Source organism: Martes martes (genome assembly GCF_963455335.1).
Source record: "Martes martes genome assembly, chromosome: 12".
Classification (NCBI taxonomy): domain Eukaryota; kingdom Metazoa; phylum Chordata; class Mammalia; order Carnivora; family Mustelidae; genus Martes; species Martes martes.
In genome coordinates this window covers 13,008,144-13,027,116 of record NC_137900.1, presented here as the reverse complement: position 1 = coordinate 13,027,116, position 18,973 = coordinate 13,008,144, and the positions used below count along the sequence as shown (strand labels likewise).

Below are 18,973 nucleotides of genomic sequence, written 5' to 3'. Positions count from 1 at the left end.
ACACACACACACACACACACACACACACACACACACACACACACCCCCCCCCCCCCCCCCCCCCCCCCCCCCCCCCCATCCCTCTAGAGTAGGAAATTGACATTTTTCTTTCCGGGTTTTAAACCAGGAATATTAAGGCAGACACACCCACACCCACACCCACCCACCCACACACACACACACACACACACACACACACACGCCCTCCCCCCCCTCCACACCCCATCCCTCTAGAGTAGGAAATTGACATTTTTCCTTCTGGGTTTTAAACCAGGAATCTTAAGGCAGATTTTTTTTGGCTTTTTGTCTTTGTTCTTTTTTTATTTTGGCCACAAGTTTGCGCAAGTCCCTGGAATGTTTATTACAAAAATGAAATGAAATTAAAGGGCATTTTCAAACACAGTTGCTGTCAACAAATAGATATATGGCTTGTAAAACTTTAAATCTCTCAGGTAGTGATTACACAATTTTGATTTAAGATTATTAAGAAACCAGTAACCCAGTGGTTTTCAGCTATGCACCCCTGAGATTTTTTAAAATCGCATGCCCAAGTTCCTCCTAGAGATTTTTACAGAAGAATCTCTGATGGGTAGGACCCCCAGGTGTTCGATGCGCATTCAGGTCTGATCACTACTGCTCTAACCTCTGACCTGTAACTCGGGTTCTCAGTGCGGTCCACAGATCAGTAGCATCAGCATCACAGGGGGGCAGGGGGAGGGGCTTGTTAGCAATGTGCCTGCGCTGTCCCCATCTCAGACAGTCAGCGGGTGGGGCCTGGGAGTCTGATCTGACAAGCCCTCCAGGTGTTCTGATGCACACTCAAGTGTGAGAACCACTCTCTGACTCAGTGGTTCTCAAGTGTGGCTGCACATTCACATCCTCTGGGGAACTTTGAAAACCTGCCAGTGCCATGCCCCACCTGCAGAGATGATGATGGCATCAGTCCAGGCTGGGTCTGAGTTTGGATGGCTTCCTCAAGCTCGTTCTATTATGTCATTCTATCACGGAGCCGGATTGAGAACATTGCTGAGAGTTCAAAAGAGAGCGGGCAGTACTCACTTTATTTTTATTTATTTTTCTTTTCTCTTTATTATTAATTATTTTTAAAGATTTTATTTATTTATTTGACAGAGATTACAAGTAGGCAGAGAGGCAGGCAGAGGGAGAGGAGAAAGCAGGCTCCCTGCTGAGCAGAGAGCCCCATATGGGACTCGATCCCAGGACCCTGGGATCATGACCTGAGCCGAAGGCAGAGGCTTTAACCCACTGAGCCACCCAGGTGCCCTCTTTTCTCTTTAAAGTTTTTGTTTAGATTTCCAGTTAGTTAATATACAGTGTAATATTAGTTTCAGGTGTACAATATAGAGATTGAACACTTGCATACAGTACCCAGTGCTCATCACGACAGGTGCATTCCTTAATCCCTGTCACATGTTTTATCCATTCCCCTCCCTGCCCCCCACAAGCCCACCTCCCCTCTGGTAGTTAAGAGTCTCTATTGTTCGCTGTAGTTAAGAGTCTCTTCTGGTTTGCTTCCCTCTCTCTCTCTTTTTTAACCCCCCTTCCCCTATGTTCCCCTAAATTCCACATATGAGTGAAATCATATGGTATTTGTCTTTCTTTGACTGACTTATTTCACTTAGCATAATGAACTCTAGTTCCATCCGTGTCTTTGTCAATGGCAAGATTCCATTCTTTTTTTTAATGACTGAGTAATATTCCTGTGTGTGTCTGTCTGTCTGTCTGTGTGTCTGTGGATACACATCACCTCTTCTTTATCCATTCATCAGTCAATGGATTCTGGGCTCTTTCCATATTTTGGCTATTGTAGATAATGCTGTTATAAATACCAGGGTGCGTGCCATACTCATTTTAAAAGAAGGGAAATAAATGGGTTTGTGGCCAGAATGATAGGTGAATAATAGGGGTGTGTACTGGGGAAGGAAGACAGTGATTCATTTTAGTCCCAGCCTTCGGTGTTCCACCTGTTACAAGGCCAGACAAACAAGGATTTAAAAAAATCTAGATGCATTTCCTTCTGTGACGTCTGTGACTTCAGTCAAGGTTTGGACTTGCAGCCACATGGAAAAAGAGATAGAGGGTTTGATAAAAATGAAATTCAAGCACTACGCAGCACCTGACGTAACATCTGTGTCAAGGATCTGGGTTGGGACCGTGACAAATAAGGCGCCTGCTCTTTTCCCCTCCAGGCAAGCGTGGGCTTTGGTTGGGGTCATCGATGGAGGAAGTACTTCTTGCAATGAGTCCGTGAGAAACTATGAAAACCATAGTAGTGGAGGCAAGGCTCTTGCCCAAAGAGAATTTTATACTGTGGATGGTCAGAAGTTCGCCGTGACAGCTTACAGTGAGTGGATTGAAGGTAAGCAGGAATGGTTTAGACTCTTCTAAGACATTGGCAAGTTCTGTGAAAGACTTTAGGTGGAGTTGTATTCAAGGGACAGTCTGATTGGGTTTCTCAACTGGTTGAAGGTGAAACGTGTCGTTTCCCACTATAGTCCATCGTTTTGACTCAAAGAGTTCTTGCTGGGTTGGAGAATGCTCTGTTGAAGCCTGGTCACTCCCAGCTGGCCTTTGTTCTTGATTCTTGAGTCATAAAGTGTGGTTAACTATTAGAGACGGATTTGTTTCCTGGATTTGGTACCACTGGAACCAGTCTAGATGTGATAGGGTGAGCTGCCTTCGGTTATAACCTGAGACGGTGAATATGCTTTTGTACTTTGAATCTTCTCTTTATGCAGACATGTCACAAATAGTACCTTTGCACACATGCTATATAAACAACCCTCGTTTTCTTAGCAATTTTTCCTTGATCCAGCTAATGCATTTGTCTTCTAAACGAGTTGGAAAACACAGACACGTACAAAGTAAAAATTAAGTTCTAACCCTGTTGTTAAGAGAGAATTGTTTTTGTGCAAATAATCTAGTTATTTTTCTCTTATATATGTTTTTCTCCCCTAATGTCCATTTTGTTTTAACCTGTTTCCCTCGCTTGAAATAACATTTTATACTGTTACCTTAGGTCTTTAACATTTTCTTCCACATAATTTTTATTCTCATTCACCTTTCAGAAGAACCATAATTAGTTCAAATAATGCCTGGCACTGGGTGTTCAGGGTACCTCTGACTTGTTTCTTTAAGGATGTTTCCTCTCCTGCTTTGCTGCCAGGTTTTTTGGCTCAAGTTATGGATTAGCAGGCTCCTGTCTGTGCTTGCCCACTACCTTTCTTTTGCAAGCAAAAATTATCCCAAAATTATTGTGAAATGAGTAATCGAGAGGTGCCTTATTATCCAGAAAGGTTGATTTTAGGGCTCATACCTCCGTTTTCAGCAGCAGGGGGCCAGTATGCTTACTAAGATGGATTTCTGGAGACAGAGAGCCCCGCTCTTTTACTTCCTATGCGATGGTGGGCATGTGACTTGAACTTCCTAGCTCTCAGTTTCCTCATCTGAAAAATGGGCACAGTCAGAGAAACTACCACATAGAGCTGCTGTGGGTATCTGAGGGGAAGAATATGAAGTTTTTCATACATGCACCTAGGAAGCACTTGGTATTAGCTATTTTAATGGTGATCCAAACATGACTTGGGTTGTAATGGTGCGTTTTGTACCCTTGTAATTAAAGAGAAAGTCTTTTGCTTAAAAATAAGCAGGTAAATAGAGTTCCCTGTATGTAATAGAGACTTTCACATGTTCCTTCTAAACCACCTTCTGGGTTTGGGCCGAGGAGATGGTACTTACTACCGACAAGGAAGCTCAGCTTTCTGCTTCCAAAACCACTGCGTTCTACCCCGTCCTGGTTGCCCCGGCAAAAAGCGGACGGGAAACATTTCTTAGCAAGAATTTGGTCCTGCATGAAGAGCTTAGTGGAAGGGCTTCCAGTAAGAGTTCATGCAGAGGATAATTACTGACAAACCTCAAATCAACATTTCCTCTGTGGAAAATTTTGTTTTTATTTCCACATTAGCAGTGACTACTCATTTCTGGAAGAGGGTCCGTTCTAGCTGTCGTAGGATATTGGGTTCCGTGTTCTCAATGGCTTTTATTTTCTGGAAGAGGTAGAAAAATCTCTCCAGGAAGCAAGGCGGGGGTGAGCTTATTTCCTTTCATATTTCCAGTTCGCTAGTGTTAATGGGAGGAAATCTTAGGCAGGATTTTCTTCTGATGCTAGGAAAAAGTGAGGACTTCGTGAATAACACAGATCTTCCCGATCTAACCTTATGACTTCTTTCTTTAAACAGCAACAAATCCTCATGGTGTTTGAAGTTGAACCTGATGTATCCAGCAACCCTCTTCTTTAAAAAGCAGTTTTTTAAAAAAAATATTATATGAAAAAAATTGTTTCTTAGTTCTTAGTTTATTTATTTATTTATAAAGATTTTACCCACTCATTTGAGAGAGAGACACACAGCGGCAGAGGGAGCACAAGCAGAGGGAGTGGGAGAGGGAGAAGCAGGCTTCCCGCTGAGCGGGGAGCCCAATGAGGGACTTGGTCCCAGGACCCTGGGATCATGACCTGAGCTGAAGGCAGACACTTAACCGACCACCCAGGCACCCTGAAAAGTTTATTTATTATGCATGTAAAGTCCCAGCAACTATTAGCTGTTGTTATTGGAGTCATTATTATTAATATTATTATTTAGACCAAATCCCATCATAGGCTTTAGTATCTGGATAAAAGAAATACATAAACAAGAAAGCTACTTTTTTTTTTTTCAGTACTTTTCTTTTGGTCCTTTGTGAAAACAAACGCATGGTAGGTTGGCATCTCAAGGAATAGAATCCATGACTTGCTCAGGTTAGGTTTTCTTGGGAGAGTGGGCTCAGGACTGTCAAGGTGTCTGTAGCATTCCTTGTGCCTTGCCCGAATTTCCCTCTTTCTGAGTTCCCTAACTTGAGTCAGTGTGTTTCTTCACTCCTGCCATGGACCCTTAGGGTCGGTATCTTGAAGTCACCCCAGAACAGTGTGCCAGTTAATTGGAAGGATGGTTGTAAGTACAGATACAAGGAAACAGACAGCTTTGAGATGCGGTGTCTTCCCTTCTCCATTGATGCTATGACGTGGCTTCCATCTGTTGTGTATACATTTGCATTAAGTTCAGCTTTTGGTTTGTGACAGATTCTATCACGGGTGTTTCAGAAGCAGGAAATGCTCTGACCCTTGGTTGCACGTGAAGGAGTAAGTGAAGGAGATGTTGGATCCATTTTTCAGTTTTGGTCAGCTAATGGGGAACCGACTTCGAGTTTCGAAAGGATGCATTGGGAGAGATCAGGGATTAGTCCCTGGGTCACATAGACGGCAGAGTTGATGTTATCCCAGGGAAGGAGCGGTGTTGGACAGGGACACTATCTTGTGGCCTCTGGGTGACACTATAGATCCTAGTGGGAATGCTGGTCCTTTCAGCGGACCTCTGTGAGTTTGCACGATGAGACAGAGGAGCAGATATACAGGTGGACGTACTCGCTGCCTTCATGAATGTACCCTCCAAGAGAGGGAGCTATTCTCCCCTTGGACAGGTGTGAATAATACCAGAAGGAACAGTAGAATGAGGATACTGGAGAAGGAGGTTGCTTCCAGCAAGGATGTCGGGGAAGTCCTTAAAGATGTGCCTGATCTCGGGGCACCTGGCTGGCCCAGTCAGTAGAGCATGCAGCTCTTGATCTTAGGGTTGTGAGTTCGAACCCCACATTGGTTGGAGATTACTTAAATCCACTTAAAAAAAAAAAAGAAAGATTTGCCTGACCTTTATAAGATGGAGATAGTATCTTGGTTGGTGGATTAAGAGTGGAAGGACATTGTAGCTAAGGAACCAAAGCATGAACAAAGGCCCAGGGATGAGAGATTGCCTAAGCAAACTTGTGTTCTTAAGATGATGTATGTGCTAATGTTCTCTCTCTCATCCTGTGTCTGGATCACATTGAAACACTGAGTATTTACTACAGACCTATCCCTGTTTGGCAGCGTCTCCTTATGTGGGATATGTTCTTACTACATTTTAGGACTGCTAGGAAGCCTTATTAGATAGTTTTAGCACTGAGTGCAAGTACAGAGAGAGATTTGGGGATCAAAAAGAGTAATTGGGGGCGCCTGGGTGGCTCAGTGGGTTAAGCCACTCCCTTCGGCTCAGGTCATGATCCCAGGGTCCTGGGATCGAGCCCCGCATTGGGCTCTCTGCTCAGCGGGGAGCCTGCTTTCCCCCCCTCTCTCTGCCTGCCTCTCTGCCTACTTGTGAGCTCTGTCTGTCAAATAAATAAATAAAATCTTAAAAAAAAAAAAAGAGTAGTTGGACATTTCCTGTCCCGTCGTGGTTTGGGGAACATGGGGTGCTCTACCCTGGAGGTCAGGCTGTCCATGTCCATCTTCTTCTTATCAGTGTCTGCAGAACAACAGGCACATGGTTAGCACTGGTAAAAATGTACTGACTCGTGTCTAACTCAGCTTTGGATTTGTGAGTCAATGAGGAGGCAGAAACGCCTGCTAACGCATCATTTTCTTTCTTTCTTTTTGGTTTAGGTGTTTCTCTTTCAGGTTTCCGGGTGGAGGTTGTGGATGGAGTGAAGCTTCACCTGCTGGATGACGTTAGTAGTTGGAAACCTGGAGACCAGATCGTGGTTGCGAGCACAGACTATTCTATGTACCAGGCAGAGGAGTTCACTCTCCTCCCCTGTCCCGAGTGCAACCGCTTCCAGGTCAAAGTCAAAGGTATCGGGCTGCTCAGCATGTTTCTTGGCATTTGATTCCTGCAGCATCCCCCTTCCCGCCACCCCACCCCAAAGCCAGGGCCCTCCTCATCACCCGTCACCACCACCACCACCGTCATCTGGATATTAGAGATCTGAGCGGTGGGGTGCTTTGAACACCAGATCCCAGGGGATGTTAGATAAGAGTATTTGGGGAGCAATAGTGTTGTTGTTAATCATGTGTAGCAGGAAAATCAGGGTTTTTTGTGCTGATCTTTGTTTAAAACAAACATCAAAAAAAGATGGAGCTTCATGGATTGATTCCCCCCCCACCAAGATCCTATCCAACTTCTTTTCATTTTTTACTATTAAATAATAGTCCAATTATCGACTGATTCATACTTAAATAGAAGTCTTTTATCTTCTTAATTTAAAAAAAGTCTCACTGTTTTTGAGCACCTACTTCCTTGGCAAAAAAAACAGATCTAATATTTAAAACAGAACTGGAAAGGTATTTTCATAGATTACATTTTTTTATCATAAGCTTGAGTTCTTTGACGGAAAGCAGTATGCAGTGAGATCCGTACTGTAAGCTGTGTTTAGGAAGAACAGCTGACTTCTACCAGGTACTTCTCCTGAGACTGTAATAGGCAAAGCTCGTTTATATGTTGCTTCACTTGTAGAAGTTATTACATTGTCTCCCTTCCTTGTGTACTCAAGATTATATATACATTTATGGTATAAAACCAAAGAGTTTATGGTAACTATTTAATAAGCACACAGTCATGGGTAATTTAGAGCTCTATGTAGTTCAAAGGAAAGTGTTTTTGCTTTAAAAAAAAGTAGGACAACTGGCTCCCTTGGCACGTTCTATGCTTCATTCAGTGTTGTACTTTTCCTTCTTGATGATATAGAGCATAAGCAGAAAACAAAACCCCCCAAAAAACCATGTTACCATCTGGCATTCATTTTGTTTGGAAATTCCCACTCTTGTTAACAAGTCTACATGATAATGAATCTCCCATGATCTCAACTGCTTGATTTATTTGTATTTTTCCTTCCTGAGTTTATGTGATAAAAACATCAGAGAAAACTCATTATTAAAGTGTTTCTAGACTTCCAAAAAGGTGGAAATTTAAAAGAATGCATGCTCGTATTAAAATAAGAAGTAGGAAAGATGGTCAGGTTTGTAATGTTAATGTTTCAGTGCATATTCCTTTAGTTTTGAAGTGAAAGCAAAAATAACTTGATACCCCATTATTAACATCTGCAAAACCATTCCTTTCTCTGGATTCACCATGCATTTGGTTCTTCATGTGCCCTCAGGGGATTAGAACAAGAGGGTTTGGAAGGAACCTGAGAGAGCAAGAGAGAGAGAGAGAGAGAGTACTTAGGTACATTCCAGAATATTGGTATCATTCAGGAGAGGATTAAGCCCCCTGTCTGTGTTTGGTTTTGAGGTTGAGTAAATGGTTAGAGTAAATAATCTTTAAGCTTAATAATAAATAATCTTTAAAATTAATAATAAATAATCTTAATCATAATAAATTATAATTACAATATATTATTATTATAATATAATAATAAAATAATCTTAAGTAATTAAAAATTAATAATAAATAATCTTTAAAATTGCTTCCTTATATTCTATGATTCTGAGGTATTCAAGAATGGCAGCACACTATCCATTTTGATAATATCTTGGAGTTGCACAATAAAGAGGACTGTCTTTTCGACACGTTTCATGTGTTCTTTGCTAAAAATATTTTTTGTCTCTTGCCCATGTGAACCAGAAGCCCCTCAGTTCCTGCACATGGGTGAGATCACCGATGGTGTAGACATGAGAGCGGAGGTCGGAATTCTCACCCGGAACGTTGTCATCCGAGGAGAAATGGAAGACTCATGCTACGCTGGGAACCAGTGCCAATTCTTTGACTATGATACATATGGGGGGCATGTCATGGTAGGCAAAAAGATTTAATGAGTTCCTTGGTTGTTAAATACTTTCAAGGCTTTTTTAAAGATTTTTTAAATTTATATATTTATTTATGAGAGAGAGAGAGAGAGGAAGGGTGGGAGGGAGAATGAGCAGGACAAGGAGGAGCAGAGGGAGAGGGAGAAGCAGGCCCCCCGATGAGGAGGGAGCCCGATTCGGGACTTGATCCCAGGATCCCTAGGATCATGACTTGAGCCAAATGCAGATGCTTAACCCACTGAGCCACCCAGGAGCTCCCAAATTTGCAGTGGGATGTATATGGATATGAAAAAGAAATCATATTTTATTTTTCTATTCAGGAACAATGAAAAGATTTTGCATAATTAAAAGAGAAAATTCTATCTTCATTTAGTTGACCTCGACCATTAGTTAAACCATTTTGTCTCATGCATGCAGTCTCTGAAAGGATCAAATGATTCTTCTTAGAACTTGATATGAAAGGGGAAGCAGTAGTGATATATACATACAAAATATCTTTCTGTAAGAATGTTTTTTTGTACGTAGATTTTTATTCTGTTAAAGTATTGAGCACTTACTCTGTGGTAAGCCTTGCCCTGCATACTAACTGCTGTGACTTCTGGGCTGCGTTTTGGGCTGCCTGTGTTTTAAAAACAGTTTTTGTGCACCGCGTAGGTTATGGTTGTTAACATTTCTGTTACACTGTTTACTGAAATTGTGGTCAGTGTTATTCCTTTGTTGTTAGTAGTATGAATAAAAATCCGGTGTTTAAAAATAGAATGCTGAAATTGTGGATCGCAGAGAAATATTTAAAAAGAACTGAAGTAAATAATATTATGTGGGAAGATTAACAAATAACTATTTATCAAACTGTGATGGTATTTACAGAAATGAAAGAATGAGACAAGACTGGAGATGACCAAAATATTTGAACAAATCAAAACACATTACGTATATAGAAATCATTTCTGTAGCTTTCCTGGTTGCATTTCCTTTTATTCCTAAGTAGAGGCTATTTTTATGGCTCTTTAAAGTATTCACTTATGTTAAGAAGCATTTGCTGGGGCACCTGGCTGGCTCAGTAAGTAGTAGAGCGTGTGACTCTTGACCTCAGGGTGGTGAGTTTGAGTCCCACATTGGGCATAGGGATTACTTAGAAGAAAAAAAAAAGAAGAAGGATTTGCTAAATTAGGAACTGGAGATCCGGGAAAGCAGGGTGCCAAAGGCGGGATATATATATATATATATATATATATATATATATATGGATATATATATATTTTTAATAGATTTTATTTATTTATTTGACAGAGAGAGAGAGATCACAAGCAGGCAGAGGCAGGCAGAGAGAGAGGAAGGGAAGCAGGCTCCCCGCTGAGCAGAGAGCCCGATGCGGGGCCCGATTCCAGGACCCTGAGATCATGACCTGAGCCAAAGGCAGAGGCTTAACCCACTGAGCCACCTGGGTGCCCCCCCCCAAAAATTTTAATATGCATTCACCTTTAGACATTTTCTATTAGAACCATATTTTGTTTTGCTACTCGAATATTCCAAAGTGTATCGCTTTGATTTCGGTTATCTTGTCCTACAGATAAGAAAGAATTTCACATCTGTCCATCTTTCTTACGTGGAATTGAAACACATGGGTCAGCAGCAGCTGGGGCGGTATCCTGTTCACTTCCACCTGTGTGGCGACGTGGATTATAAGGGGGGGTACAGACACGCGACCTTTGTGGACGGCTTATCTATTCATCACAGCTTCTCCCGGTGCGTCACTGTGCACGGGACAAATGGTCTGCTGGTACGTAGCCCCTCACTACGCTGACGCATAGTAACTCTCCTTCATTGTCACAACCTCTCCATCTGATTAAGTCAGCTCTTGTAGCTCCTGCCTTCCTCGATCCGCCTCTTACTGAGAATTCTGGTGTTTTCCTCTATCAGGAGATAATAACAGCGGGCATTTGGCTTTGCCCCTCCAGTTAAGATGAAAACTTCTCTTTGCGTCTGTAGTGAGCGCACTGTGTAGATGGCACTTGTCACTTGAACCTCAGTTGATCATGTTATCGATGACGTTGCGCACTTGTGTTTCTACAGATTAAAGACACAATCGGATTTGACACGCTGGGTCATTGTTTCTTTTTGGAAGACGGTGTGGAACAGAGAAATACTTTGTTCCACAATCTGGGCCTCCTCACCAAACCCGGCACCCTCCTCCCCACCGATAGGAATAACTCCATGTGCACCACCATGCGAGATAAAGTGTTCGGGAATTACGTGCCTGTGCCTGCCACGGACTGCATGTGAGTGACGGGCAGAGAGAGAGACTTGTGTGTGATGCTCAAAGCCTTTAACTTTGGGGGAAGATGTTTCGGGGGAAGTTTTCTAGTGGGCAGGATTTTTCCATGATTGGTGTTGAAGTCATTCTAAAAAAATGCCTTGCAGGGCCGTTTCAACTTTCTGGATCGCTCATCCCAACAATAACCTGATTAGTAATGCAGCTGCGGGCTCACAGGTAAGTAATGTTAAATGCTTCTGGTTGTGTGGTCTTCGTGTTGAGAAGTGTTCTGGTTTGTGGGGATGTGACGTCATGGGGGACAGTCTAGCTCAGGCACGGTGCTGTGTTCTGGTACTGCTCGTTTCACTGAAAGCGGGATATGGTTGAGATGGTCCTTTTGTTTCTTCTGCATCATTCCTGCCAGTTAGTACCTATGGGTGTGGTAAGATGGATGCCAAATGGAGGAAAAGAGGTGGGCTGGTGTGTGGGGTTTTCGGACCTTGCAGGTGCATTTTCGCTGGGTCGTGGGCCATCTTTCTGGCTTCTCATATTCAAGTTGTGCATGGCTGAGTGCCTGATCATTTCAGTTTTTAATTTTAATGAATGAGGAAAGCCTTAGCTTTTCTTTATGGAAACGGATTGTTCTGTAGAATCTTATGGCAGCAGTCATTCTGGTCAAGGTGGACATTCTTCTGGGATCATACACGCTTAGGGGCTTCATCTCTTTGGTAAAGCAGCTAAACTCTGTGCCTTCAATTAACTGTGTGCCTTGAATCATTTCAGAGACATGCAGACACATAAGAATAATTTAAGAGAATAAATGAGCCATTTTGGGATGGCAGAAATGTCTCCTGGAGAAACTTGGGAGAGATTTACATTTATAATTGAGTGTGATTTGAAACTGTTAATTTATAATGGAAAAGTGAGTCTTGAAGACATTATACTGTTATGATTATGTCCGTGCTGAGCACTGTGGTACAGAAATAGGAGCTTTGCAGCAACGCCTGCATATTCGTATTTATATATTTATATATAATATATAAATATTATATACACACATTTATATATATTATATACACACATTTTTATATATTATATAAAAAATATTATATACACATATATTATATATATATGTAAAAGCTATTAAATTTTTTTTTTTTTTTTAAGATTTATTTATTATTTTATTTGACAGCTAGAGATCACAAGTAGGCAGAGAGGCAGGCAGAGAGAGAGAGGAGGAAGCAGGCTCCCCGCCGAGCAGAGAGCCCGATGCGGGGCTCGATCCCAGGACCCTGAGATCATGACCCGAGCCGAAGGCAGAGGCCTTAACCCACTGAGCCACCCAGGCGTCCCAAAGCTATTAAATTTTTAAAAGGAAAGAGATACCTAGCATTATTTCCCAGGACTGAGTAAAAGATTAGTGGAAGGGAGTATTTCTTCCAGATAATGGGAATATGGGCACCACTGGGTGATGGTGGCATTCACTTCTGTGATTTTCCTTAAAAACATAAAACATAAAATTCTTACTTACCAGGGCAGAGACCTGGACATTTAATCATTTCAGGTTTCCGTCCATTCATTTTTCGTCACATGTTTGCTGAACATCTGTCAAATTTGTGCCAAGAGTTTCTAATTAGAAGATAGGTTTTGGGGCCAAGATGGCCACAGGCTTGATACACAGCCTCACCCTGGCTGGGATCATCTTCTGATGTGTGTTACGTTTCAAATGAACAGAGCAAAGGTTCCTTTCAGCTTGTTTCAGAAGTCGTGGGTTGAAGATGAAAGCAAATTGCAAATGGTTCATGAAACAATGTAGGGGGAGGTGGCCAGAAGCCCTTCCTGGGGCTCATGTGAGGCACGAAGAAAGCCGGTCTCTCATTTCCCATCATATATTCGTCCTTTTTCCTTTTCGTTCTGTGAGTTCTTTCTTTTCTTTCTAGAAAAACCGTTCCAGTAAAACTCATGTTTTGGCAAGGGTTTACCTCCCCAAATAAATCAAACTCTTTCTTCTTGTACGTTTCCACTGCCTTTTACAAAGCTCCCTTTACCTGTTCTGACACCACAGTGTTCAACAGGAAACAGCTGCTACCCCCTTGATGCCCCCCCAACCCCCACCCCAGACTCCATTGCGTCCTGGGAGGGTTCGTGCCACCCTGAGCTTCTAGGGCTGTGGTATGGAGCCTCCAGGTCATCTTCTGTGCTGTTTTGTGCCCCAAAGAGTACAGGAGGCACAAGTTTTTTCAGGGTAGTTTGTTTTATTAAGATCCATCTCTAAACCTTTATCATGGAAAAATGTTAAATATTGCTTTCATTTTGGTGGGTAAGTATATATGCTTTCTGCTGTTCATCTCTTTATGCTTCTAAAAAACCTTATTTCTTACAATGAATGTAGTACCTAATACATATATTTTAGTTCCCTCTCTATTTCCCATCAGACTATGAATTCTTTGAGAATAGGCTCACTCCACGCCTGGCACAGGGAAGCACTAAAGAAATGTTTGCTGAATGTGGGTTTCTCTATAGCACACTTTCGGACTCTATGTTAACTTTCAGTCAAAGTTCTATTGCGGGAACTTGTCCTTTGCATTGGGCTCGTTTTTCATTAAACTGCAAAATAAAACACTTGTCATGGGGATTAAGACACTAATTTTGATTTTTATATCTCATTTTGAGTGCCAAAAATTGTGAAAACGGCCCTGCTTCTCCTGTTCAGGCCAGTAATACCGAAAGTGAACAGACAGGATCCAGACTGAGACAGCATCCTGATTCATGCGTGTGGTGGTTTTTTTTCTTTGGCAAAAGTTTGCCTTGGGACAGGAAGGGCATTGGAGTTGTTTGAAAGAAGTCAGTGAGCTCTGCGTGTTGGCGGACAGTTGTTTAATGAGTATGACTCATTTATTGATCAGGTTTGGAGGTGGACAGAAAAACACTCACATGGCTAAAAGGCCGTGCTGTCCTGGTCACCTGGAAGGAAGGAAGGCTTGTTTGGTTCTAATACTGCATAACTTTTGAAAGTAGATAATGCTGGGAGAGGTATATTTTGAAAGTGAGTTTTGGTATCAGCCAGTTATTTCTATCCAGGACTGCAAGTAGAATTAAGTTTGTTTTTTTTTAAAGCTTGATTATAATGACTTGGAGGGTGCTAGATCAGTGCACAACTTTCGTAGTCCGTTCTAAGCCCGAAACAATGAAAAATTAGTGTTGAGAAGATTCAGTTTGCTTATGAAGCACTTGGTTTTTTGAACATGTTTCCTAAAGTGGCTTTATAAAGTAAGGCTTTTAATGATCTCGCCCTTTTACTGACAGGATGCTGGAATATGGTATTTATTCCACAAGGAACCTACGGGGGAATCCAGTGGATTGCAGCTCTTAGCAAAACCGGAACTCACTCCATTGGGTATATTTTATAACAACAGAGTCCATTCAAGTTTTAAGGTAGGTTCCTAGGTCTTAACAAAATCATTTCATGTGATTTCCAAGGTGAAGGATGGAATGCTGAGAAATGCAGGTGAGAAATGACAGTTTTCAGTAAAACTTGTCATCGGAAAAAGTAATTTGGGATTACCCATAACCCTTCCACGTTGAGAATTATGTCCAGTATCCACAGGCATAGCACCAGCAGAACGCATGTGCACTCAAACTGAGTGATTAGAATGATGGACTTGATCCCTGTGTCCATGTCCTCTCCCTCATTCCTTCCCTCTCCCCCCTCCCCTTCTTTCCAGTCATTAATATCATGTTTTAGGGATGTACACATTAGATAAGAAGCATCCTTTCTCTCTGCTCCCAGTTCACAGTGTGGGTAGAGGTTCCTTTTGGGCGTTTAATACTAATTACATAGTAAAATATTACTTATGGTATTTGACCCGACTTGAAATAAATAAAGTAAATAAAAGGCCACTTAGGAAGTCAAGGTTCCATGATATTCATCCCCACCCTCGAGTATAACTATATTTGCCTCATTTTGTGCTCACAAGGCACTTTGATTTTTAAAAAAATTTTTTAATTAACATATAATGTATTATTTGCCCCAGGGGTACAAGTCTGTGAATCGTAAGGCTTACACAGTTCACAGCACTCACCATAGCACAGACCCTCCCCAATGTCCCTAACCCCACCACCCTCTCCCTTCCCCATCTCCCCCCTGCAACCCTCAGTTTGTTTTGTGAGATTAAGAGTCTCTTAAGGTTTGTCTCCCTCCTGATCCCATCTTGTTTCATTTTTTCCTTCCCTCCAAACCCCAAACCCCCCACTTAAGGCACTTCGATATTTTCATTTATGCGATACGGTGCCCAGATTCTTTACCCTGATATGAGCCACATCGAAATTCAATTAATGCTTCCCAGTTCTGATACAGAGAGGACCCTTTAAAAACCTAAGTGTGGTATAATTTGAAGAGTGGAATCACTTGAAGACTTGAGAGAGCAAAAAACCTCAGTCAGAATTATGTTTTTTTGTGAGCTGAGGAGCTGATTGAGGCTAATCATTGTTGAGAGTACCATTTCAAACTGGAAATCCTCAAAATTTTCTAATTATAGTGGTACCAAAAAAACTCATTCTAATTAATTTTTTAATATCCTATGCCATGAGGACATGCAGTGATCTTTTAGCTCTAAGAATAGCAGATCTAAATAATAATCTAATAATGGTTAGGTTTTAACTTATTTAATTTGGGGTTGACTGTCCAGAATAATACTTTGTAGCCAAGGGAAATGGAACCCTGGGAGTCCTCCGAGAGGAACCGGTGATCTTTGGATCAGTCATAAAGAATAGCAACACCGACCCTTCTGCTGTGGGTCCTCACTAAAAATCCTTCTTTTTATCCTCACACCCATTCCCCTCTCTCTGTTTCACTGAATGAAACCACTGGCCACCCGATCGCCCAAACTTAGAACAGGAATCTTTATTGCTCCCTTTCCCTCACCCTTAGACATTTCCTTAAATACTAAAGCATATCGTACCTCTTAAAGAAGCCTTGCCCTATCCATTTTCCCCCGTTAACGACTCCCACAAGCCTAGGTCACCTTAATTTTTCTTCTGGATTATTGAGGTCGTGTCCTACCTCGTCTCTTATCTCCCTTTTTGTCCCTTTCTTTCTTTTTTTAAAAATTAATTAATTAAATTAATTGAAATTCAAGTAACATAAACTGTATTATTCGTTTCAGAGGTAGAATTTAATGATTCATCAGCTGCATATGACACCCAGTGCTCATTTCATCAAGTGCCTTCCTTAATACCCATCACCCAGTTCCCCCATTTCTGTCCCCTTGTAATCCACTAATCCATCCTGTTGGCGAGAGCGTTCCTTCCTAACATGCCTCTATTAAAAGTCCCGTTGAAGTGACTCTCATGTATCGACTGTGTTGTCCGCCATTTGCTTCTCTTTAGCCTTCTTTCTTGCGTTTCCTCCCTCCTTACATTTCCTGGGAGTCCATCTGACACTTTCTTCTCAGATGCTCTGCCTCACCTCCAGGCTTTTTGTACAAATGATATCCCTGAGCGCTTTCCTCTGGGCTCTTCAGCCGCTTCCCCCTCAATCCCTGTCCTTCATCCCAACCCATTCCTTAGTGTGGTTATGTCCTCCCCAACCTTCCTGGCTCAGCTTTAGGGGCTCCCTGGTTTGCGGGGACCTCCCCTGCAGCCTGTGTCTCCCACCTGTGAGAAAGATCTCACTTGATGCCCCTCTCTGTGTTGCTCGAGCATCGTCTACTTCTTCATCATATGCTTATCATGTTGGATTGTAATTGTTTACTTAATGGCATGTCTCCCTGCCAGTTTATGTGCCAGCAACAGCAAAGGCCATGGCTTTCTTGTTAACATACAATGCTCAGTGCCTCCCAGAAGGCAGGCACTAAATAAATATTTGTTGAATGACTGAATATAATTAGATCAAGTAAATTATCTGGTAAAGTTGCTGTTTGTTCCTTTCCCCTCTTTTTGGTGGGTGTGAGAAGCTACAACTAATTTTCATGAATCTTTATGTAGCTCTAACTTAGGATTCATATTCATTTCAGTCCCTGATTGTGTTTTGCAGGCTGGCTTATTTATTGACAAAGGTGTCAAAACAACCAATGCCAGTTCGGCAGACCCAAGGGAGTACCTCTGTTTGGATAACAGTGCAAGGTAGAGCTCATCCTTTGACCTCACACTCCAGCCATATCTTGCCAAAGCAAAACTTCCTGAGTTAAGCCATTGTGCTCTCTTTTCCATGAACACATTTAAACTGAAGCTTTCAATGTTTGCAGGAGAGCATTGGGAAAACATTTCTTTCTGCTGTTCTAAGCCCTGTGGCTGGTTGGTTTGTTTTAAAATCTTACTGAGATGCCAAAGAAGTCAGTACTTTCTCCAGCTTTTCATAGTTGTAAATTGATGTGAAAGAGAGACGCGGAACAAGAAAGAAAAAGGAGAGACAGATGCTGAAAACAGGGGCTACGTTTGGCATAAAGTAGAACGTGATTCACTACAAAAGCGAGCTAAGATGTTTTAGTGTCATTCCTGAAAACCAAGGCATGGAGAATTTATTGTTAGTGGTCAGAAGGGAACATTGCGTCGAATGTATTTCACAGGGAAAGGTCTTGAACTTGATGAGCAAGCTAGTTTGGTTCATTTGTCTGTAGGCTCAGAATCCCATCATCGCTGGGCTCTGTATTACTCTCCTTTATAACCACAGAATGTGGTTGGAATAGGGGGAACATTTCAACAAAAGTTCTCTTACGTGCTATATGAGAGCCAAAATAAATAACGTGTCTCCAATGGAAATAAGAGTTTCTGGAAAAGAGATAGCAACTCAAAGTTCTATTCAGCAGAAACTCTGTATGTGTTATTTTCTGATACTTCAAGTTGACTGACCCACGTCCGGTTTTGGAGGGGTGCTAGATTTAATAGGATCTGTTGACAGACATTTAAGAAAAGGATTGCCAGGCCCTACTGTTCATGAGGGAGTAAGATAAGAGCCACACTGTAGGTTGGTGAGTGCGTTGAAGTGCGAGGCAGGATTCTTGCAACACAGTAATAAGGCATGAGGTCAGGAGAAAACTGGGCAAAGTACAGTTAGTAAAATTACTCATCAGGATTCTTTAAAGGTCAACTTGAGCCTGAAATATCTTCAGGCAACGATCAGATGGCATGTGAGAAGCCAAGAAATTACGGACATTATTTAAATAAAACATAAGTCACTGGACATCTAATAGCTGAGTAAGATAATGCGAAAGGGAAAGAGGAGATGAACTTAAAAGAGAAAAAGGAGCATAGAGATGAGAACCAACGATGAACCAAGAAGAGAATATTAACTGGCAAAACAAAGAAATCTTTGCTGGCAGGACACTCCTGCTTTTTAAGAGTTTATTTTAACTGGTAGAACGAATAGTGTGTGGTTTGCTTAGTATTAACAGAAAGATCCTTAACACAACACAATTGACTCTCTTCCCTGACCGAAAAAAATGATGTGTGTGTGTATGATGGATGGGTGAAAATATATTTTTCAGAATTCATTAGAATTCTGAATTAGTTCAGAATTAAATAGACTTGACGATAAAACAATTTACCCATAATGGCCTGGATAACACAGTGGGTATGTGTATATGATATTACGATGATGGCAGTTTTTTCTCTGCTCTGCATTATTTCTCTTGCCAGTTTATAAGTGCATGCATATTGGGAATTAGACTCCATTTGGAAGTTGTTATAGAAAAGAACTGATTATAGAAGATGAGTAATGAGACATTTGGCAGCTGGTGTATACATTTAATTTTGTACAAACTAATGTGTAGGCTATGCCCACATGCATTCATGCAGTCCAGACATGAGTAAAAATGATAAAACTCTAACACAATGAGTAATAAGCCAGCCCATGAATTAATCTCTGGCTCATGGGATCCAGAAGATACTTAGTCTGTTCATCAAAGGGGAAGTTGACTCAACAGTTGATCAGATGAGCCTTTCCTTGTGTCTTCAAGATGTGAAATGACAGGCATCTGAAGATGGGGAAGTGTAACCCAGGAGAACTCTTGGTTTGAGATTGGGACATTTCATCCAAAGGAATGAAA

The 18,973-nt window shown here is 41.6% G+C and overlaps 1 protein-coding gene across 1 annotated transcript in view; it reads left to right on the top strand.

Annotated features, from left to right (window-relative positions):
• Positions 1-18,973, top strand: part of CEMIP2 (cell migration inducing hyaluronidase 2) — an 80,560-nt gene that overhangs the window by 27,840 nt on the left and 33,747 nt on the right. Inside the window, exons 5-12 of the mRNA XM_080820079.1 lie at positions 2,211-2,380; positions 6,533-6,721; positions 8,493-8,662; positions 10,245-10,454; positions 10,748-10,953; positions 11,096-11,165; positions 14,235-14,363; positions 16,963-17,051. Coding sequence (XP_080676205.1) covers positions 2,211-2,380; positions 6,533-6,721; positions 8,493-8,662; positions 10,245-10,454; positions 10,748-10,953; positions 11,096-11,165; positions 14,235-14,363; positions 16,963-17,051 — 1,233 coding nt within the window. The remainder of the gene's footprint in view (positions 1-2,210; positions 2,381-6,532; positions 6,722-8,492; positions 8,663-10,244; positions 10,455-10,747; positions 10,954-11,095; positions 11,166-14,234; positions 14,364-16,962; positions 17,052-18,973) is intronic.